This window comes from Canis lupus, chromosome 2, assembly GCF_011100685.1.
Source record: "Canis lupus familiaris isolate Mischka breed German Shepherd chromosome 2, alternate assembly UU_Cfam_GSD_1.0, whole genome shotgun sequence".
In the NCBI taxonomy this organism is placed as follows: Eukaryota; Metazoa; Chordata; class Mammalia; order Carnivora; family Canidae; genus Canis; species Canis lupus.
The window spans coordinates 65,030,623-65,053,488 of record NC_049223.1 but is presented as its reverse complement, the minus strand read 5'-3'; the positions used below and the strand labels follow the sequence as shown (position 1 = coordinate 65,053,488).

The window sequence follows — 22,866 nt, the reverse complement described above, 5'->3', positions numbered from 1 at the left end:
ACAATGAATAATTCAGCTTGGCAGAAGCACAGGGTATGTGCCATGGAGACAAGCCTGGAAAGGAAGGTGGGGGCCTTATTGATGAGACTCCGTGATGCGAGACGAGGCAGCTCGCCCTTAAATCTGGGCCATGGGGAGCCATCGAAGGTATTTGAGCTGTGGAGTTACAGGAAAGGCAAGGAACAGGGAGACGCTCTCATCTCCAGCCAAAAAGGTGTACCAGCAGGGCCTCCGTGCCTCCCACCGCCCTCGGCTCCCTCCCTGGGTTCGCCTCCCCTCTGCCACCCAGCACCCGAGTTATACCTTTCCCTTTGGGAGGGCACAGACGCAGGCAGCCCTGCTTCCCTCTCTGCTGTGTATCACCTGGGCAGCCCCTCTCTGCTAGTGAGCACTTATTTTTAGAAGCGTTTGACAATCGTCCAAAGGTCTAAGACGAACAGATGGCCTGTCTTAAAGGCTCGTATGTTCGCTAGTTTGCACTTCTGACAAACGGTAAGCGCACTCGAGAGCACGCCATAAACAGCACTGAATGAATACTCAGAACACAATTTAGCTAATGCACGTCATTAAAATTAGGAGTGAGTGATGGCCAAGGTTCCCTCTAAATGCCTGCCCGGCGATGCAGCCGCTCCCCCGGGGCCCCGGGCCATGACGCATACGCACCCCGTGTTCCCCCACGGCCCCCATCCAGCGGGGCCGCATCTGTATGACGGCACGGCAAGGTCTGCCCTGAGAAGCGACACCCCTCCTTGGCATCGGGGTCCTGGGTGAAGCTAGTGACCCACTGGCCCAGGACGAAGCCCCAGAATGTCCTCGGACGCAAAAGCAGCTCCCTCGGTGCTCTGGGACGTGCGTGCGGCTTTCCCAGTCCCGTCTCCCAGACAGCGAGACGGCTGTCGTCTGCCACTCTCGAGCAGCAGGAAGTGAGCGTCGCACCCGCTTAGCCGGGGAAGTCTGTCTCTGTCTCTCGGGTGAGAGCCTCAATTCATCCGGAACTCCCGGCCTGCAGGGAGATTCCAACTTCCAGGGAGTCACAGGGTTGGCTTTGCGGGGAGGAAGTGATTTCTTGGAGAACCATCTGCAAAAGTAGACTTGGAGCTTCAAAGTCACCCGGGGACCCGGGACAGGGAGCTGTAGGACCCGACTGCTTTTGCTGGAGGTGTCCCCAGGGGGCTGACCACTGGGTTTCTGGAGTCCCAGTGGTGGTGGGAGGGTGGGCGAGTGCCCCTGTCCAACACCCTGCAGCACCCAGGACACAAAAGACCCCAGCAGGTGGCCTGGCCCATGACCAATTCCACGAGTGGGATAAGATCTTCCTTTGAGTGAAAATGTAAGAGAAAAGGTTGTTGTGGGGAGAAAAACAGCCCAATGAATTCCCAAAGGGGCAGGTTCTGTACTGCTGTGCTTTGGAAATAAAACTCACTGGAGGATAGATTCGAAGGAGGGAACCTGCAGCCTTCTAGGAGGAGCGCAGGCCGTAAACAGGCTCCCATTCGGAGTCACCCAACAAAAGACAGAAACTGATAATGCCCGTCTGGAGGGACAGTAGGCTCAGGGAAAACACACTTCAGAATGCAAATGTGCCCAGTCACTTTGTGTGTGCAGAACATCGCAGGCCAGCAACCAGGTGACTTCAGGTAGTGGCTGCATGAAAGAAAGCAGGAGTTTTGTGGCTGGTGTACATCAGGGCTGCTTAGGGATCTGCCCCACCTCAGCAGCCCAAGTCACCCTGACCCTGAGTCCTGCATTAATTTGCTGCCACCGGGGATGCCTGGGTGGCTCAGTGGTTGAGTGTCTGCCTTCGGCTCAGGTCGTGATCCCGGGGTTTCAGGATCGAATCCTGCATTGAGCTCCCCAGGGAGCCTGCTTCTCCCTCTGCCTATGTCTCTGCCTCTCTCTGTGTGTCTCTCATGAATAAATACATAAAATCTTTAAAAAAAAATCTGCTGCCAGCAATGTTGCCATTTTTCCACAGGGAGAAGGGGTCCCCAGTGGCTGGCCCCCTTTGAGTCAGGGTACGTAGCAGACTCAGGGCTAAGGGCTGAGAATCAAGGATTCTGGGCATGCTGTGCCAGTTGACCATAAGCCTGGTCTCTGTCTGGACCTCTGTTCTGTCGTGGAGGGGACATTCCACTGGCCCGTCAACCTCCTGTGTCACTGGAAAGTCCATTCTGACCACATCAGCCAAGTAAGTAGCTGCTTGGAACCGAGACCTTAGGGTACAGCTCATCTCAAATATGGATTAAAATCTACCCTCTTGACAGAACATGAAAGACACTTAACTCTGGGAAACGAACAAGGGGTAGTGGAAAGGGACGTGGGCTGGGGGTTGGGGTGACTGGGTGATGGGCACTGAGGGGGGCACTTGGCAGGATGAGCACTGGATGTTATGCTATATGTTGGCAAATTGAACTCCAATAAAAAATAAAATTAAAAAAAGAGAAAAAAAAACCTGCCCTCAAAGAGCCCAAGTCAGACCCCTAAAAGATATGACTGCAGCCTGCTGCAGCAGAGCAGGAACCCAAGCACACGCACCACCTTGGGGCCTGAGGGCAGATGAACCAAATATTCTGGAACTCCATCGAAATGGCTCTGGGTGGACAGGTTCCCGAGACCAGAGAGGGTCTCTCTCCCCAATCTCATCCTGTGCATGTGTGAATCAGAGATCTGCACACAGAACACTTCGGAAAGACTGAGGCATCCCGTCAGTGGAGGCACCAAACTCACAGCAAATGTAGATGTCTGCAAAAATAGCAGCTGACGTCCAGGAGACCCAGAGGTGGTGGTGGGCTCCTCTGACTGTGCGCAGCCAGCCCGGACAGAGGCCCCCAAACCTGGGGCGGGAGCGCGGCTGCCAAGTCCACCCTGCAAGTGAGTGCAGCCCAGGCCGGGTGCAAGGCAGTAAGGTATGGTGGGGACTGAGTCATCCCAAGAACCCAAGCCTTGTTGGAAAGAGGCAGTCCTCCTCACATCTGGTCTAGAAAACCAGATTTTAAAAATACATAGTGGCTTGGTTGGTTAAGCGTCTCTTTTTTTCTACTCAGATCATGGTCTCAGGGTCGTGAGGTAAAGCCTTGTATTGGGCTCTGTGCACATGGAGTCTCTCCCTCCCTTTCCCTCTGCCCCTCCTCTCTCCCTGTCTTAAAAAAAAATATATAATGTCCCAGGGCACCTGGGTGGCTCAGTTATGCATCTGCCTTTGGCTCAGGTCATGATCTCAGGGTCCTGGGATTGAGCCCCACACTGGGCTCCCTGTTCAGTGGGGAGTCTGCTTCTCCCTCTGCCCCTGACTTGTGCTCTCTCTCTCTCTCACTCAAATAAATAAATGAAATCATATATATATATATATATATATATATATGAATATATAAAGAAATCTTAGTGTTTAAAGCACTATTCAGGCCAATCAAAGAATGTTTGCAGGTTGAATCTGCCCATAGGCTGCCAGCTTAGGGCCTCTCATATTTTGTGAGGACCTCAAGATGCCCCAAACATCTTCCAGCACACTGGCCGAGCGGACACCCTAGGGCCAGAGTGGAGGTAGCGGTAGCGACACCACATGCACCCATCATTTAAGGTCCTCACCCCGGGGAATAGGATCGTGGGACCTTGCATAGCTACATTCTGAAGAAGAAGGAGAGTAGAAGATGAAGTTGAGGCCAGAACTGTCCTGTGTGTCCCATGTACCGCTGTCTGTGGGTGCATCCCCACATGCAGCTGAATCTTTCCTGGTGGGCCAGGTACATGCAAACCAGGGAAATCTCCTTCCCTAGAGCCACACAAGAGCCCCAAAATGGCCAGCTCGGAGAGTGGGACCAGGCAGTCAGTCCTCCTTCAACCACTCAGGCCAGCCCAAGTGTGCCCTATCCACCTACTGGAGAGTCTAGATAATTATCCCTTTGTGCCTTCCTTTCTCCCTAAGAACTCAGGAACCCTCCCACCCATCACCCACTAACAGTATCTCAGGCACTGTTGGGGGGACTGCCCCTTGGGGTGCTTGTGAATGCAACACGGTACAACAGAGCTCCTCTTACGTCGCACACTTGCATACACTTAACCCACACACAGTCAACACTCCACAGTCACACATATACTCACACTTACTCACAGATACCCATAATCACATACACACACACATACACTCACAGATAACTCACAGTTACAGACACACAGATTCACATATATCCTAGACACACATGCACACACACATGCACTCCCAGATACCCTGCAACCCCAGGCACACACCTGTACACACACATTCACACACACACACACACACACAGACATTACACTGACAATTTGCTGCAAAGTGGATCAGGGGCTGGTTGTCATTCTTGGCATTTTGTCTCCCCTGGGTGTGCAGCTCATCTGTCCACACTCACACCACCAGCAGGACCCCTCCGGAAGCCCCCGCCTGCCCATGACCTGGGTTCCCTCGGGGAATCTCTCTCCTTGGCCATGGGAGCGGAGAAACTCATGTGCCCATAAGAGGCATAGCCCGGGGTCTCTCCTCAAGGGGCAGGTATTGGGGAGAGTTCTGCTTAATCCCCTAGGGGGTCCCACCCACACCTAGAACTGCATATCCCTCCCTGCCCACAGTCCTGCCAGAGCTCCCCACACAGGCCATCCTCACTGCCCTGCACACTCCCCCAGCTTCCCAAGGCCCCATCCCCTCTGATCTCTGTCCCCCCAGAAAGGCCTTCCCGCCTTCTCAACAAGGGGCCACCCATCCCAGTGCAGCTCTGCACCCGCACAGCTGTCCTCCTAGCACCTTCCTCAGCCTGCAAGGACCTGGTTGTCCCCCTGCCATGAGAATGCCCTCATCGGCCGTGCGGAGGGACCCCATCTCTTAATTCTCTGTCAATCTTCTTACATAGGCTCAGAGCCTGCACCTGCTAAAACCTCAGCGAGCATTTCTGAGATGACAGCCAGCAAGCGACGGAGGCGAAGCACAGCCTCCACTGGCAGGGTCAGGGAGAGAAGAAGGAACAGAGTTGCCCCCTCCTCCGCGTCCCTTGCCCCGCCCTGCCCAGGGCACTGAACGCTTTTCTCTTAAAAGCAGAGGGATCCTTTGAAGACATTATGCTAAGTGCAACGAGCCGGTCACAGAAGGACTAATGCTGTATAATTCCACTTCTGTGAGGTTCCCAGAGTAGTCAAATCCAGAGAGAGGGAAAAGGAGACCGGTGGTTCCCAGGAGCTGGGGGGGAGGGGGGCGTTAAGTGTTCAATGGGGACAGAGTTTCAGTTCTGCAGGACAGTGTCCTGGCTGGTGCTGCTGGGTGCACAACAAAGGGAATGGCCTTAGCGCCACTGAAGCCTTCACTCGAACATGGTTAAGATCGTAAATTTTACATTATGTGTATTTTACCACAATTCAAAAAAAAAAAAAAAAAAACTGGTTGGGATCATACAGGCTGGGCAGGCAGGTAGGGGAGAGGGGAGAGGTCTCGTGCTACAGAGACAGCCAAGGCGCTCAGGGCCCATCCTGAGCTCTGGCCCTCACGTCTCTGGCTCCAGGCTTGGAAGCAGGAAGCTGTACAGGCTGTAGGAGCGAGATGCAGCCTGTGGAGGCCTTGGCCGGATGGCGGGGGGTGGCAGCTGTGGCAGCGTCCAGGGGACACGTCGCCTGCCAAGCGAGCCCTGGCTGGCATTGGATGCAAGACCTTCTCTGCTTCCGTGCTGTACCAGCCTTCCCAGGCAGTGACTGTGCGTGTGCTGTAGTCGATGGCACGGCTTCCAGGGCCAGGCCACGTTAGGACAGGAGACCTCAGGAGACTCTACAACCAGGGGCTCTCTCCCCTGAACGCAAGGGCCCGAGGCATGCCGCAGCAAAGCCTTCCTGGAAATCTCGTCCAGAGGACTGGAGCTCTGACAGCTTTCAGACCCTGCCGGACAGAAGTGCCCGTGTTTTCCCTGCTCTGTGCCTGGAGAGATGGGAAGGTGAGTGTGAGGCACAAAATGAAACATTTTGCCATGTTGGGGGGAAAAAACGTGGGACAGGATTGTCCCCTTGAATTTTTCTGAAATCTTTCCAGGCCTGTAACTCTTGAAATTTTTATTCATTAAATTTGGATGAGAAAACCCAGCTCTTCATATAGTCATCATATTTCACAAGCCAAAAACCAGGACAAGTAGCCAATGGCTAGGACGCAATACTTGAAATCAAAGCTGTCCTGGAAAATCTAGGTCACACGGCCACTAATTATACAGAACACATATGTTCATGTCCCTAAACTAACCCAGGGCTTTTAGGTTTTATAAATGATATTTTAAGACTTTGATCATATCCATTTCTACTTTCCTCCAAATTTTTGCTAAAACAGAAACTTTCCTATGTTATCAAAATTTCTAGAAAATTAACCTCTGTGGATGGAGAGCTGTTCTGGCAGATATTCTGAGGTCCCCCTCAGAAAACATGGTCCATCCCCCCCAATGGCTTCTGGGGCCCACATGGCCCAGCTCCCATCACTGATGGACCCCCAGGCTGCAGGGTAGGAGTTCTGAAGGTGGACCTAATTTGCTGTGATGAATTGTGTGCATGCCCCAGCGATCAAAACTGCAGCTGAGACCGATTATATTTAATGATTGCGATGGTTCTTGTGGAAACACGTCAGTGTATATACCTCTGCCCAATCAAAGAAGAAGTCCAGCCTGGCACGTGGAAAGAGTGATCCCTGCTACCCAGAATGGGAAGAGCCGCCCCCTCCTCAGGAGCTGGTCCCACTGACGGAGCTGAAGAACACTGGGGCCCAGCCTGCAACGCCTTGTCTGCCCTTCTTGTCTACACTCAGTTTCCAACCCAAATGTGGGCACATCATCACTGCCCACACACCTGCCCCACCATGGCCTTGTGGGTCTCCCCTGTACCTTCCCTCCCCCCACCAGGCAGAAGTCGCTGGTTTCCAGGAGGCAAACCAAGAAACATCTACATTCCCAGTCTGTCCCATCCCTCTCAATTGGCCAGAAGGGTGTGTGTGTGTGTGTGTGTGTATGTTTTCATATGCAGTTTTAGGGTGGAAAGAAAGGGGGGCAGGTAAGCACAGAATTAAGAGCATATATGGAAGGTGACATGAAAGCAGTGTAGTTCCTGGAACTTTCTTAGTACTTGATACTAATGGATGTGTATTAGTATTAGTATTAGCTGGCTGGCCAAATGGATGGATGGAAGGAAGATGGATGGCTGACTGATGGGTGGATGGCTGGCTGCATGGCTGGGTAGACAATGGATGGGAGGATAGATGGAGGGATGGTGGATGGAAAGACAAATGAATGGGGGACCCCTGGGTGGTTCAGCGGTTTGGTGCCTGCCTTCAGCCCAGGGCCTGATCCTGGAGACCCGGGATCGAGTCCCACGTCAGGCTTCCTGCATGGAGCCTGCTTCTCCCTCTGCCTGTGTCTCAGCCTTTCTCTGTGTGTGTGTCTCTCATGAAAAAATGAATATAATCTTTAAAAGAAAAGAAAGAAAAGAAAAAAGAAAAGAAAAGAAAAGAAAAGAAAAGAAAGACAAATGAATAGATAGAAGAGTGGATGGATAGCAGATGCATGACTAGTAGGAGAAAGAGGAGAGCATGAATACGTAAGTAGGTAGGAAGGTGGAGGGGGTGGTGGAAAGACAACGGGCTTTGAAGTCCAAATCCCACTTTAGTCACTTACTGTACCTGTGACCTTAGACAAGTCACTTTGTTTCTCAAAGTTCCTGTTTCCTTGCCTGAAAAGTGGGATGAATAGTACCCACTCATAGCCTTGTTATGAGCTCCAAATTAGATAACATGGACACAGTGTTCACAACACGTACAATAATATACAGACGGTCAATATTGTCATAATCAATACCAACCACGAGGTTCTTCCATCATTGTCAACTCGAAAGCATGGATGACCCCACACTTCTGATGTGGCGCCATCAGAAGGAAGGATGGAGGAGACTAAGGTGGTGCCCTGGGTCAGGGACACAGCTGGTGGACAGTGCATCCAGGTCTGGCTTCAGGGTATGGGGGGACCAGTCACTGAGCCACACTTGCTTCCCCTGCTCAAACACGCAAACCATGCAGGTGGCATACACTCCCCATTTCTGCCCCCGGGACCCTCTTTTCCTTGTAGGTATCCTATACTTTATTGTCCTTCCCAAGCCTCAGCTTTCTGGTCTGCAAAATGGCGAGAGTAAAGGGCACTCCTCGTGGTACCAGGTTGTTGAAGCGCCAATGGGATAATACTTACCAACCAGGATGTGTTGCAGCAGGAGCCTGAGACTCAGAGCCCCGGCGGGTAAGGAACCAGGTGGGACAGACCAGGTGGGGTAGTGCTGAACTGGGAAGCACATCCCTGTGTCTAAAGGGGTACAGCTGGTTGCTGCCCCACAAAAGTGTGGCCCAGAGATTTCTAGGTCTGATTTGCAGAAAAATCAAGAACTCTAGCCATTTAGTGGTGTGGTAAAGAGGACAGAATCTGGGGCTGGTGGCCTGGGCCCAGCACTGACCAGCTCTGTGGCCTAGGGAGACTGCCTGTCTGTGCCTCAGTTTCCTTACTTTAATAATAGAGGCATTAACACTGTCTGCTGCTCAATAAGCACTATATGTTAGCCACTGTAATTATAGGAAATCTCCATTTTGACACACAGATCACCATTTAAAGATTTCAATATCCCTGGCCACGGCCTGTAAGTTTTCACCCTCCATGAGGCAAAAATGTTCAATGTTACTATGGCAATAACTTTTCCTGGTGTGTTACTCCTCCCCTCAGCAGGAGAGGAGGGTGGCGGGGTCCTTCTCCATCATTCTGGAGCACTTGATGGGGGGGAAGGAGTTGGCACACTTCATAGCCCCCTGGGAACCCCAATCCCTGCTCCAGACAATTTCAGCATCTTGTGTCCCCCTCACCATACCTCCTTATCAATGTGCTATTTTTTAAAAGATTTTATTTGTTTATTCATGAGAGACACAGAGAGAGAGAGAGGCAGAGACACAGGCAGAGGGAGAAGCAGGCCCCATGCAGGGAGCCCGACGTGGGACTCGATCCCGGGTCTCCAGGATCACGCCCTGGGCTGAAGGCGGCGTTAAACCACTGAGCCACCGGGGCTGCCCTCAATGTGCTATTTTATCCAAGACCCAAAGAATATAAGATGCTCCAGTATTTATAACTTTTTTTTTTTTTAATTTATTTATGATAGTCACAGAGAGAGAGAGAGGCAGAGACACAGGCAGAGGGAGAAGCAGGCTCCATGCACCGGGAGCCCGATGTGGGATTCGATCCCGGGTCTCCGGGATCGCGCCCTGGGCCAAAGGCAGGCGCCAAACCGCTGCGCCACCCAGGGATCCCGATGCTCCAGTATTTGATGTAACACAGTGAACAAAAGAAATGACTAATTCAAGTATAACACACACATGAGCCAGTCCGGTTTAGGAGGTGTTACGAGAAGCTGTGTGTCGGTGAAATATGGTAATGCCTAACAATATATTGAGCTCCTTCTATGTGCCCAACCTGGGCCGCCAGGTCTCCATACATGATCCTTGCACCTCCCGACTGTCACCATTTTACCGATGAAGCGACGGAGTCTCAGAAAGGAGAAGCGGCTCTTGCTACATCATACAACTGGTCAGAGGCAGGGCTTGGATTTGCGTCCAAACGGCCCAGGCTTCAGGCTGCTTCCTCTCCTCCTGCCGCCCCCTGCCCACCCCCCTGCCACCGAAAGGAGACACCGCACCAAACCTGTCACCACCTCCGCCCGGATCCTAGGACACAGGGCATCTCACTGCAGCCGTGGGCCAGCGCCCGCCAGTCCATGTTTGATTTTGTCTGAACTCCAGAAGCAGAGCGAGTGGGGCCACGTTCATTATTGACACAGCAAAATTAATTTCTGCCATCTCCTCCCTCGCCCCCCGTGCCCGGCCCCCACCCCTCGCCTCTCCTGTGAGCGCGGACGCACGGCTGCTGACTGGCGCTCCTGAAATGCCAACTTGCATTTCTCATCATTAATTTCTTTCTAAATGTCATTAGTAATTGTTCCTGCTCGACCAAAGAGCGCAATCCAGGCTTCCGCCAAGAGCACCCGGTTCTCGCCTCTCAGCTGGCGGGGGCCGAGCACCCCCAGCCGGGCCAGACCCCGGCACCCTCGCAGGAGGCAGCCAGCCCCGCTCCCAGCACGCGGCGTCGGCAGACAAAGCAGGCCTCGTGCTTAACAGGAATGGGCTCCACGACAGAAAGCCGCCGCCCGCCGAATTGGCAGGAGTGCTTCGAGGCGCAGGCTCTGCCGCCAACCGGGCGGTCGGGGTTCAAGCCCCACCTCTGCCACTGCCTAGCGGTGCCTCAGTCTCCCTAGCTGCAAAACGGGAGAAGAACAGCGCTGACTTCATAGGGTTGGCCGGAGGACGAATCAGGAAGCTTGATGCAGAGGGCCCCCCGCAGTCCCCACGGGTGTCTCTGTTATTGTTATCCCCCACCTGACCGGGGTGAGGTCGGCTCTTACCAGCTGTGTGACGTGGCATGATATGGAGTCTCCCATCTGTGAGAGCCGGACATCACAGCAGCTCCACCCCAGGGCCGCCCCCCCGCCGGCTGGGCGCTGTACCCCACATTCCACGAAGGCTGTGCTGCGCCCCCACAAGGAGCCTCCGCGTCCAGGAGAGGACGGTGAGCCTCAGAGGGGAGGTCATATGCCCAAGGTCGCAGTGACAGCAAGAAGCAACTGAGATTCACCCCCTCCAGCCCTCAAGGCCTTAATCTTTGCTGAACGTGGGGCTGCCTCTTTGTCTAAGTCGGTGGGGGCTGGGGGGCAGGGCTTTGTACAGGGTCAGCCTCCGGGAGCCTCAGACCCACCCGGCACCCACTGATTATGTAGGATTGTCATTGTTCCTGAGAAACTGAAGGCATTTGGTCCGGGCTGGGACCGCGCCGGCAGGGGCTGGGCTCCCGGCACACACAAGGGCTGCTGGCTGGAGGCTCCTGGCAGCTCCTGGCAGCTCCCCCATGCCCATCTGTCGCCATGGCATGGTGCCCCTCTTAAGTTGGTTGGCCCCCCGCCCTAGGGCATGAATGACAGGCTCTGATGGGCAGACAGGCAGCCTGAGGCTGATTCCAAGTGCCATCTCTGCCCGGAGCCGGGCCTTGGGGGGAGCCCCCCCATCCCCACCTGGGCCTCCACACACTTCACTGCTCATGCGGGCAGATCTTGAGTCTCGTGAGGGCATCTGGGTACACCCAGACACAGGCTCCTCCCAGGGCTTGATCCCCTCTTGCTCCTCTCAGCAGTGACCACGGTAGCCACTGCTCACCCCACCTGCCTGGAGTGAAGCCATATCACTCTCCTGCTTGCCCCTAGCACCCAGCACCCAGCACCCAGCACCCAGAGGCCTGTCCTTGGTTCCTAGGGGACTGAGAGTCCCCTTCAAGCCCACTGCCTCAGCCTCAGGGCTGAGAACACAGATGTTAGTGTCAGGCTGCCTGGTTCATAGCTCTGCAACTCTAGCAGCTGTGCGGCCTGGGGGAGCCTCAGTTTACCCATCTGTGACATGAAGATCATAGGATGCCACACTTGTGGGGTCTCCATGAGGTCTCAAAAGACTACACACGTGAAGGGAGGTAACTGGGCTCCCAGGAAGCACTCAGAAAATACTGTCTCATTTTTACTATGTTGGGGTGAGTGGCTCAGGAGGACTAGGAGCCATCTGTGACCCTCACTCGTTCTCCCCAGACGCAGACCCTAAATAGCCACACTCAGCCCCTCAGGAGCCTCAGCCGTCCACAGCGGTCACAGTGGTAAGAGATGATGATGCTGGAGACAGGGAAGGCTGCACCCCACAGAAGAGTAAACAGATCAAGAGACACAGTGAGAGGGATCGCTGGGTGGCTCAGCAGTTTGGCGCCTGCCTACGGCCCAGGGTGTGATCCTAGAGTTCAGGGATCGAGTCCCACATCTGGCTCCCTGCATGGAGCCTGCTTCTCCCTCTGCCTGTGTCTCTGCCTCTCTCTCTCTCTCTCTCTCTCATAAATAAATAAAATCTTAAAAAAAGAGAGAGAGAGAGAGAGACAGTGAGAAAGGAGGAAAGCCCAGGTGCCCCAAGCCTCCTGTGATGTCACGGGGACACGTCAGGTTATGCGTAGCGTATGATGGAACTGGATGACACACCATATGTTATACTACATTATGCCACAAGCATACAGTCAACATTCGTTCTGTTTGTCATCTGTTTACTGTTCCTCTCCCCACAACATTTGAGGGACTTGGGCCTCCGTGTGCCCCAACACCTGCACTCATCTGGCACAGAGAAGTTGCTCAGGAAACACTGTGGGCTACACTGAGCATATCACGCGTGACGGACTGAATGAATGAATGGACGAGGGAGTGAACCAAAGGCCTCCAGGCACCCAGACCACAGGCGCAAGGACACAGTAGTGGCTGGGGCTGACCAAACCTGAGCCTGCTGCTGGAGGCTCTGCAGGCACCACTACCTTTGGCCTCACCGACACCCACAGGAAGGAGCTGTCATTACCCCTAACCTACTGAGGCTCACAAAAGGTCAGTGACTTTCTCAAGGTCACAGAGCTGCTCCCAGGTTGCCTACCCATATCTCTCATGAAAAAATAAATTTAAAAAAGCTTAAAAAATAAAAAAAGAGGAAGGAAGATAGCAGACAGGTTTAAAAATATATATTAAAAAAAAAAAAAAAAAAGAATCCACTCCGTGAAAGGCTCTGGTGTCCTGCCCTGGTGGGGAAGGCAGGACACACAAAGCAATCCTACCCTGGAATATGCCTTGGTCACCCACAGGAAGCCTTGAGTTATTTTTTTTTTTAATTTGTTACAGTTTACTTTTTTTAAAGATTTTTTAAAATGTGTTATTTATTCATGAGAGACAGAGAGAGAGAGAGAGAGAGAGGCAGAGACAAAGGCAGAGGGAGAAGCAGGCTCCATGCAGAGAGCCCGATGTGGGACTCGATCCCGGGTCTCCAGGATCACCCCCTGGACTGAAGGTGGCGCTAAACCGCTGAGCCACCTGGGCTGCCCGAAGCCTTAGGTTCTAAGTGCTTTTCACACCTGAGCACTCCACCTTCATGCCCACCCGAATCAGTAGGTCTTACCCCATTTTATAGACGAGGACACTGAGGCCAAAGAGGTACCAATGTCTGCAATGGAAAATGATGGAACAAACTGGTGGCTACTCCAAAGCAAGCAACAGGTTCTCATTCCCTGGAACCTCTGCTGGGTGTCACCAGGCACCTCCCTGTTGCTCCCCGAGGCTAAGCCCAGCCGGGCCCAGCTTCCCCCTGCGGCCGTGGGGTGGCAGGAACAGGGCTGCCTTTAAAGTGGGACGGAGGAAGATGCTCCTACTCACAGAGAACTCAGCCAAAGAGTCAAATGCTAAGTATGTGCCTAGAGCACTTTTAATTTTTAATTATTATTAGTTATAATTATCTGGCTGGATCTGACAGCACGAGCGCGCAGGCAAGGAAACTGGCTCCTCGGTTACCCATCTTATAAGGACCAGGAATTTGGGACACCCGGGTAGCTCAGTGGTTGAGCATCTGCCTTTGGCTGAGGTCATGATCCTGGGGCCCTGGGATCGAGTCCTATATCAGGCTCCTTGCAGGGAGCCTGCTTCTCCCTCTGCCTGTGTCTCTGCCTTTCTGTGTGTCTCTCATGAATTAATAAATAAAATCTTAAAAAAAAAATAAGGACCAAGAATTTTAAAAACTTGGGCTCCTAGAATCTGCAACCCTAGATGACAACCCTCTTTCTTCTTCTCCCTTCCTTTTTTGTGTTCTTTCCTTTATTTTCCTACTTTCTAGGAGCTCAAAAATAATGGTAAAACATATAGGGAGAGATGGAGGGATGGATAGATAGATGGATCGATGGACGGATGGATGGCCAGACCGATGGATGAATGGATGACAGAGGGAGTTTTACAGCCCAAAACTCACATATGGGCAGGAAGTCAGGTGTAAACATAGTTATTTCAATCTGCACTGGCAAAGGGATCAAGGGGTTAAACCAAGGGCCAGAGGAGCTAAAGGAGCTAGAATCAGGGAGAGCTTCTCAGAGAAGGGACCACCTGAGCTGGGCCCTGAAGCCTGAGAGGAAAGGAAGGGTGTTCAAGGATCAGCAGAGCAGCCAGGAAGCACCTACCTCGCTGATTAGACCAGGTGCATGAAGCAAGGTGTTCACCCACCTCCAGCCCTCTCCTCTGTTCCCTGGACACCCCAAGTCTGTCCATGTCTCTGAATCTGCACTGGCTGTTCCCTTTCCCAGAAGGTCCCCAGCTTTTCCCCACACTGGCTCCTTCACAAGCTTCAGGACTCTTGAAATGCCAGCCTTCTTTGGCCACCCAATCCTCAACATTCTCTTGCCCTTGCCCTGATGCGTGCACACATGCACACACGCATACACACGCACACACACACACACTTATCGTTTTCCATCACCATGCAGTGTTTTACTGTCCTCAAAATTCTACAGTTTGGAATGACCTAGTTCATGTATTTACTGACTTACCGATGGCATCTGCCAAAGAATGACAGCTGGGTGAGAACAGGGATCATATCTACCTGTGCACACTTGTGCCTTGGACCCCCATGATGGCACCCACCTACAGTAGGTACTCGGTGTATTTTTTTTTAACAAAAGATTTTATTTATTTATTCACGAGAGACACACACAGAGAGGCAGAGACACAGGCAGAGGGAGAAGCCGGCTCCATGCTGGGAGCCCGATGTGGGACTCGATCTCGGGACTCCAGGATCATGCCCTGAGCTGAAGGCAGATGCTCAACCGCTGAGCCATCCAGGCATCCCCTCAGTGTATATTCTTAAATGAAAATGGAATGAGGGGAAGGGTCAACTCAAATATCCTCGAGGGCTAAGAAGGAAGGGTCCCATGGGGCTCAGAGCACGCCCCTTGCTCACAGACACCTCCCCCTGGCTGGGTACCAGGATTCAGCCTGGCAGGGCCCAGCTCACCCCATTGGAAGGGCTCTAGGTTGCTTGTTAGAATACCTAGCTCTGCTTTTAATCAATTGTAATCATTTAGCTGGAAGCGGCATGATTAGGCACACACAAGCAAACAGCGTGAGCTAATCCTTTAAATGCGCCCGCTCAACGCAGGGCTGGCCGCTTTGCCGCTGCAGGCCCCGGCTCGGGGAGCGCTTCCTGCGGCCCCTCACTTTGTCAATACGGGAGCCTAGATTCCAGGGCACAGGGCAGACCCACTGCTCCCCCCGGCCCAGCCCAGGCCCATCACGGAGGTCTGAGGAGCACAGGAACTCCCCCCATCAAAGAGACCCTTCCTCAGGCTCCAGGCTGTGTGTGACAGCACTCAGCGAGGCCGCCAGAGGGGGGAAAAGTGGCAGCACCAGGAAGCTTGTGGCCTTTTGCAGTCCCTGTCTCCACGACCAGCCCTAATCCTTCCTCTGCTCAAGCGGAGCCTGAGCTGAACTCACCCCATTGCTTCTCACTAGGTTTGCGGGTTCCTAGCCTCAAGTGCCAGCCTAGCAAATGCCAGGTACAGGCTCAGCAGCGCAGAAGTGGCCCCAGTGTGTTTCCACCTGGGCCCACCTGCGAGCAGGTTCTTTCACAACCGCTGTTAACCGCTACTTGTGAGCTACCTGCTTGGCCCAACTACTAAAATAGTTTCTGGGTCCCCTGACATGAAGGCTTTTTATAGTTCAGCACTGCAGGCCTCATTTAAATCTATTAGCTCATATAAATGGCAATTCATTTAAACTTTGGAGGATTTCTGTTTGCCTTGGTGGCAAAGACGATTTGGCTTTGCATGTGGCTCTGCCATTTGCTTGTGACCCTGGACATACCACCTAAGCTCTTGGAGTCTCAGTTTCCAGATCTGCCAATGAGGATCATAAGAGCACCTATTTCATGGGGCTGTGCTGAGACAATCCATACAAAATGCTTAGGTCAGAGAGTGGTCTCCTGGAAGGGAGCCACCCAGGGGAGGTGACTGCTCGAACTATTTCTTGGCCGATTTCACGGGGAGCATGTCCACCCTGTTGAAGGCCAGCCTCGTATGGCTAAGTAATTTGCACACTCCCTGCATGCAGTCCCTTGGCGACAGTGAAGAGCAGGATACAGTGAGCCTCAGGATGGGCAGAAGGACATGCCATCCCTGTCCAGTGTCCGTGGGCACGGAGGTGTCCACAGGGATCCCCAGACAGCTGGGCAGGGTGGCTGAGCCAGCCCCTCCCCTCAGCTCAGCTAACCCCTGGCAAGGGGCCCATAGGGCCCCAGGCCTTCATCTGCTGAGGCCTGAGGCTGGATATGCAAGGCCAACACCCCGGACATTTTCGGGGTCTGTGGCTTATAGAGTTGTGTTGCAGGTCTCCCCACCAAATCGACATACTACCCTCCACTGAGCCCCGGGCAAGGCAGAAGGAAATGGTCCAAGGGAAAAGCTTGGGCCAGAGGCAGTGAAAGCTGGAAAGGACTTGAAGCCCCGGCCTCTGTGGCCTTTCTACCTCGCCTCCCCGCTCCGCACACCCAGCTCCTCCCTGGGCCCCAGTGTGGGTGTCCTGTGCCCGTGGCCTTCACACTTGGCTGGGTGCCACAGATGGAGAGACTCAGCATCTCACTGTGTCCACGCTCAAGCCAGAAATCAGGAAATCACAGCAAAGCCTAGTGGAGGGGGCTCTGGAAAGTCAGCTGACCTCCAATGCCTAACGTTAAGAATATGCTAATAGTCATGGTCACAGTAACGTGAAGAATAACGGTAAATGCTAATAATAACCACAGGTAGTGTCAACCACACTCTTCCTATGCACCGGTCACTGTGCCAAGGGTCTCCCGCAACACAGCTCTGAGGTGGGAACTGTTAATACTCCCGTTTTCCAGATAAGAAAACTCTGGCCTAGCGCTGGGAAACGGCGGAGCCAGGCTGCAAATACAGAGCTGCTTCACAAAGACCGTGTGCGCTCCCTGCCTCCCCGCTGCAGGCATTTCAGACACCTCTGCCGCCAGGGACCTTCTACCTTTCCTTCCTTCCGTCTGTAGACTCTTCCCCACACAGTGGACATTTGCAGTGTCCACCAGCCTTGGCTCCCCTCCGCCACCCGGGGCCAGTGGAGCAGAGCTGGACAGCTGACCATCAACCGTCGGAGCTCAACCATCAGATCCCCTCTCCAGGGAATCTCGAGCCTGCTGCTGGCGTGCTGGCTGTTTCCTGCAGTCACTGTCTCTGGGCTGGCCGGGGGTTCCGTCCGGCTACTTGCATAACCAAATCCCCACACTAAATCCCCTCTTTTGAAATATCCAGGAGTGTCTGTCTCAGCAGAAATGACAGAAGCCACGGCAGCTCTGGCCAGCATTTTCCCTTCTAGAGATGAGCCCAGAGAGCCAGGCTGCAGGAAAACACAATATGAACCAGAAAGAGGCAGAAGGCAGAGTGTCACCACCTTGAGACAGGGGCACTTGATTCTCAAGGACTGGGCCACCAGAAACTCCACACCACTTCCGGCAAACAAAAGCCACCCAGCGTCCCTACAAATCCATTCCTCATCCTGCTTGAGCTAACCCCAGAGAGGGATGCATGAGCCGTGATTGTCAGAGGGCAGCATGCACACCCCGACCCTCTGCCCACTGCCAGAAGTCTGTGGCTGCTGCAAGCAAGTGGACAGAGCTTAAAATGCGTGAAGACAAGTGTCCCCACACTTTCACAGCAATCTGCCCACATCTGCTCCTGGCCAAGGGTCCCCTGAAAGCTCTTTGGAGTCAGGCTGGATCCCCATAGCCGAGCACGCTGCCTGAGCTCCCCGGGTGCATGCGTGCGTACATGTGTGCATGGATGTGCGTGAGTGCATGTGTGTGTGTTCAGGAACCTTCTCCCCTATCTCTCCCCCACCTCCAGCTCCTGGCAACCATTGGTGTTTTTTGTTCCAACAGTCTTGCCTTTTTCTGGAACACCAGGTAAACAGAACCACGTTAGTACGGCGCCTTTCGAATCTGGCTTCTTTCATTTGGCATTTGCAATACATCCAAGTGGCTGCGTGTGTCAGTGGCTGCTTTGTATTGCCAAGCAGTGAGGCACTGGATGCATGTAGCACACCTGTCCGTCCGTTCCCAGGTAAGGGACAGCTAAGGGGTTTCCAGCTGGGGGCCAGCATCCATGGAGGTTCTGGTGTGAGCATGTTTTTCAGGCTCTAGGATAAACATGTCACGGGAGGGTTGCGCAGTGAAACATTAAGTGTACGTTTGACTTTACAGGGACTCAAGAACTATTTTGCCAGGTGGCCACACCACTTCAGGTTTCCAGCAGCAGCACGCGGGGGTTCCAGCTGCCGCTCCGCACCCTGGCCAGCACTCGGCATGGCCAACTTTTTCTTCTGTTTTGATCATCCTGGTAAGGGTGTGGTGGCCTTGCGTTGTGGTTTTCATTTGTGCTTCCCTGATTATAATCATGTTGAACGTCCCCACATCTTTGGTGAAGTGTTGAAATGCTCCACTTGTTTTACAGTGGATGTTGCCCTTCATTATTAAGTTTTCAGGGTTTTAAAAAATATGTCCTGGATAGAAGTCCTTTATCAATATGTGATTTGCACGTATTTTCTTCTGATGTGTGGCTTTTCATTTTCTTGACAGGGTCTTTCAAAGACTAGACTTCTTAAATTTTGATTCAGGGTAGAAATCGGATAATACCTCTTCCCTACTTGGATTCCCATCACAGTGGGGATAAAATCCAAACTCCTTTGCTGTCCTTCAAACCCCACCATGACAAACTTCCACCTGCCAGCCCTCTCCACACCACTGCTCCCCACTCACTCTGCTTTAGCCACCTTCTGCCTTCTGTCATTCCAGCAGTACACCCAGCTCACGTGACCACAGGGCCTTTGCACTCATGGCTCTCTTCCATACACTCCTTCTCACCAGCCAGGTCTCAGCTTAAATGCCACCTCCTCAGAGAGGCCCTCCCTGACCACACTCCCCAGGGATTATCCAACCTCACCCCCATCACACTCCAGCCCATCACCTGGTTTTATTTTCTTTGTGGTGACCATGACAGGACACTGTCGATCAGTCCCTCTTGAATGCAGGCCCTGTGGGTATTTCTCTGTCTCATTCACCACAGTCTTGGCCGTTCCTAGATCTAGTGCCTGGCACGTAGTGGGCCCTCCATGTACATGCTCTGAACAAATGGATAGCTAAGTGTAGTTCTCTCCTGCTCCTAATCACTCTGATATGAACGTGTTCCAGTCTGTCCAAAGTCCTCTTTGGGCAGAGCCAGACGAACTCAGAATCAATCAGGACTTTCACCTCCCTCATCCTGGCAACAGTGCTCCTATTAATGCATCCTAAGAGAACATTCTCTTTGGAGGTAGACAAATCACTGTGACACAGCCCAAGCCTACCGGGGCCAAATCTCATCACTGTTGCCTCTATATTCACAGCAGGTATTTCCAGTTTTACAATGAGAACAATCCTCAGCCTTATATCTTAAGACCTCTTGGCTCAGAGTCACTTGTGCCAACAAACATTAGTTTCCCTGAGTCTCCCCACAGGACCTCAAATGACATACAGCCAGGAGAGCCAGTCAAGGTTCCAGCAAGGGCCCTGCCTCCTGCTGTACACACAAACCCCCACATGTCACCCCAGGGAAATAAGGCACTTGCCCACCAGCCCCAGGTTCTGTGTAATGATGATGAAAACTTCAATGCCTGAAAAACCCTCCTCTCAAAAACCCAGAAAATTGCTATTCAAGTTACTTAAGGAAAGCCATTATTTGCATAGATCGGGTGTCGCTACAACACTTCTGCATTTAAATGGTCTGTAATTAAAATCATTAATTGCAGAAAATAGTCACTCGTTAAGGCTATAATTTAGCGAGGTTCTCGGCATTTGAGGATCTGCCTTAAAGGTTGACGGATGACCCAGGAAACCACCAGCTCACAGGAACCATTCTGATGCCTGGGACAGTCTGCAGCTCCGGGTGCGCATGGCTCGCAGCGGGATCGGCTTGAGACCACAGCTCTCTGGGCCTCCGTGAGGCTCCACGATAACGACGGAGCTCACAAAGGCGAGACGGGGCAACCTTTCTGGGAAAAACCTGCAAGGGAGGGAGCATCCCTTTCTCGGCATCCAGGACAACGTGGGAGGACCAGAGGGCTGAGCGAGTTCAAAGTTTGAGTAAATCATAGTTTATAGGAGCTAGTGGCTTTAAAAGAGGCCTGCCGTGTTGAGCTATAAAAAGCCGGAGTTGTCTGGGGACCCGGGGTCTATTTTGGTAGCTGCACCAAGCAGGTGAAGCAGGTGGGAGGCGCGGAAGGGCGGTGCTCAGGTGCAGGAGGCTTCCCGGACGGCCCGCTGGGCAGGTGCTGCCACTGATCTCGCTTGGCGGACTGGGGGAGGGCCCCTAGCCATCCTCAGCCGAGCCCTAGCCATCCTCAGCCAAGGGGCACATGCTCAGTTTGTGGATCAAGGTGGGGGCAGCCCTGGGCCCCGGGCAGGGTCACCACCTTGCAAGTGGCACTTGGAGCTGGGACCCCCTCTCCGGGCCTGGGTCCGTATAGCTAGGTCCCACATGGTGACAGTGTGAAGGCAGCTCTGCTTGTCCAGCCTTGCCATGGGGCCAGCCCGCGGGAAGGGACCCTGACTGTCGGGGGTGGGGGGGAATGCCCACTGAGCCCTCCATGGGAAAGCCCCAGAAAGGAGGCACCCCAGTGCTGCCCCTCAGCAACCTGATGACACAGCCTCAACCCCCGGGAGGGGTGTGGTGTGACTGCTGAGTGCAGGCTTGGCACTTGCCCGGGTGTGCAGGCAGGCGTGTTTCCAGTGGGCAGACCCTGTGGGTCACAGTGTGCACGGCGCTTGGGAGGCTGTGACAAACGTCAGCTTTCCTTTCCTTCTGGGCACAGGGCACGATTACCCACCTCGTCCCCTTTGGAACTGGGCAGGGCCGCATCACTGCATTTGGCCAAGACAACACAGGAGTGGGAGAGGTGTGCCGCTGCCCAGCAGAAGCTTCGAGAGCTGATGTGTGGTTCACCACCTCCCTTGTGCGCTTTGTGGAAAATGCTGTTATTCTCGGTGTACGGTATCAAGGCATGTCTGCGTGTACATGTGGTGTTTCTGGGGATGTCCACATGGTGCTTCTTTTTGGGGTGTGGTCTTATGCACACTGTGTAGGTGGTATTCCGTATGTGTGTGTACACACAGTATTTCTGGGTGGACATGTGACCAATCCAGGGTTACAAGAATTTCATGCAAAAGTCAGCAGAAGAAGGCAGCTTCACCTGGACACAGACCTGAGTCCTCAGAAACCATCAACAGGTGGGACAACAGGGGCAGTGGCTGAAGGGCCTAGGGCAGCCGGCCGCCACAACGTCCCCTCACGAGGGCTCTCTTGGCCACTGCCAGGCCTGCACGGTGATCTGAGGAAGCTGGCCAAGGCCACTGTGTGGCACCCAGGGGCTGCATCAGCCTCAGGCCCTGTGGTGAGCACCCCTTCCGCTGAGTTGGGGCCCAACCCAACAGCTCTCACTTTTCTGGCTTTCTCGGGCAGAGCTGGAGGCTCTGAGACCCCAGACCCAGTCCTTGGCTGCACACAGCCCCAGGATTCAGTCATACAAGCTGCACAGACCACCAGCCACAGATCCACAGCTCAGCTCAACATCATCATCAAAGATAGGTAGAGACCCAGAAGCCCCAAGAGGGGAAGGAGCTTGCACGGAAACACCACAAATGAGAGCCTTCTGAGTCCTCACCAGGCTTAGTGGCTCCAGTTCAGCTCGTCTGAGAATCATGGTCAGTAGAGGCCCAGGGGCCACCCCGATGTCGGCCTCTGGGAGGGCAGCCACTGCCTCCACACCGAGCAACTGTTGCTTTTTTGGGTGGGGTGAGGCTACGTACAAGACCCGCCATCCTGGCTTCACCCCAAGACCCTCGGTGCCTGTGGGGGCCCCCAAAGAGCACCAGGAGGGGGTGTGCAGCGGACAAGGGCACTCACCTGCAGCTCGGTCTGGAAGAAGAACTTCTGTGGGCACTGCGAGCAGTCGTAGATCTTGTCCTCCTGCCCATGCACGGCAAAGATGTGCTGCTGCAACTTGTTGGCCTGGACAAAGACTGGACGCAGGCACGGCTGTCAGGGGCCACACTCCGGGGACGCCAGCCCAGACACCCCCACACTACTCATAAGGAGGGATCGCCCACCCATGGACACAGGTGACCAAATCCTGGGCCACTAGGAGGTCACTGCAGCCACGGGAGGGGGCCGAGCCAGAGGAGCCAAGCTCTGCCACTTACAGGCTGTACAGTGTTGGACAAGTCACTTAACCCCTCGGGGCTTCATGTCCTCCTCTGAAAAAAATGAGGATCATTACAGTATTGAGTGGCTGGGAGGGTCGAATGGCTTACTACTTGCAAAATGCTTTAAAAGATGGCCTGGCACATAATTAGTCCAGGGAACACCGGCGCCATCGTCAGCCTCAGCTTCACCATTTGCCAGATACCTTCCGTGTGTGGGCTCCTGACTCTGGCACAGGCCCTGCACTAGTGTTACCCTCATTTTACAGAAAAGGAAGCTGAGGCACTGGGAATGTTAAATGACTTGTTCTAGGTCCTGCTGCTAGCAGATGGCAGAGCTGAGATTTGAACTAAATACACTTAACATATTGTCTAGTGTAAGAAGGTGCTCAATAAACACAAATTCCTATTCTATTTGAGGTTGTTATCAGCATCCTCAGATCCCCATGCAGGGGCCCCGTGTCCTGGACCCGCGACCTGGCAGCTGAGGCCCCTCGGTGCCAGCCTCCACCTCGCCTGCAGAGTGTGATGGTAGCAGATGGGTGGAGGCTCCCAATTGAGGGGGAAGGGGCACCATGGTGTTCCAAGACCCTCGCGCACCCCAGTAGTGTGTGCGTGTGCGGGGACATCCTCCG

General features: G+C 53.6%; 1 protein-coding gene and 1 long non-coding RNA gene across 5 annotated transcripts in view; one reads left to right on the top strand and one right to left on the bottom strand.

The window, feature by feature from the left end:
- ZNF423 (zinc finger protein 423) overlaps window positions 1-22,866 on the bottom strand; it is a 333,820-nt gene that overhangs the window by 7,330 nt on the left and 303,624 nt on the right. For all 4 annotated transcript variants that reach the window (XM_038531091.1, XM_038531093.1, XM_038531095.1 and 1 more), the window contains one exon: window positions 21,936-22,051. In XM_038531091.1, coding sequence (XP_038387019.1) covers window positions 21,936-22,051 — 116 coding nt within the window. The remainder of the gene's footprint in view (window positions 1-21,935; window positions 22,052-22,866) is intronic.
- Window positions 17,866-18,537, top strand: LOC119870339. Its single transcript, XR_005355821.1, has 2 exons — window positions 17,866-18,059; window positions 18,200-18,537. It is a non-coding gene; the product is annotated as an uncharacterized LOC119870339 (long non-coding RNA).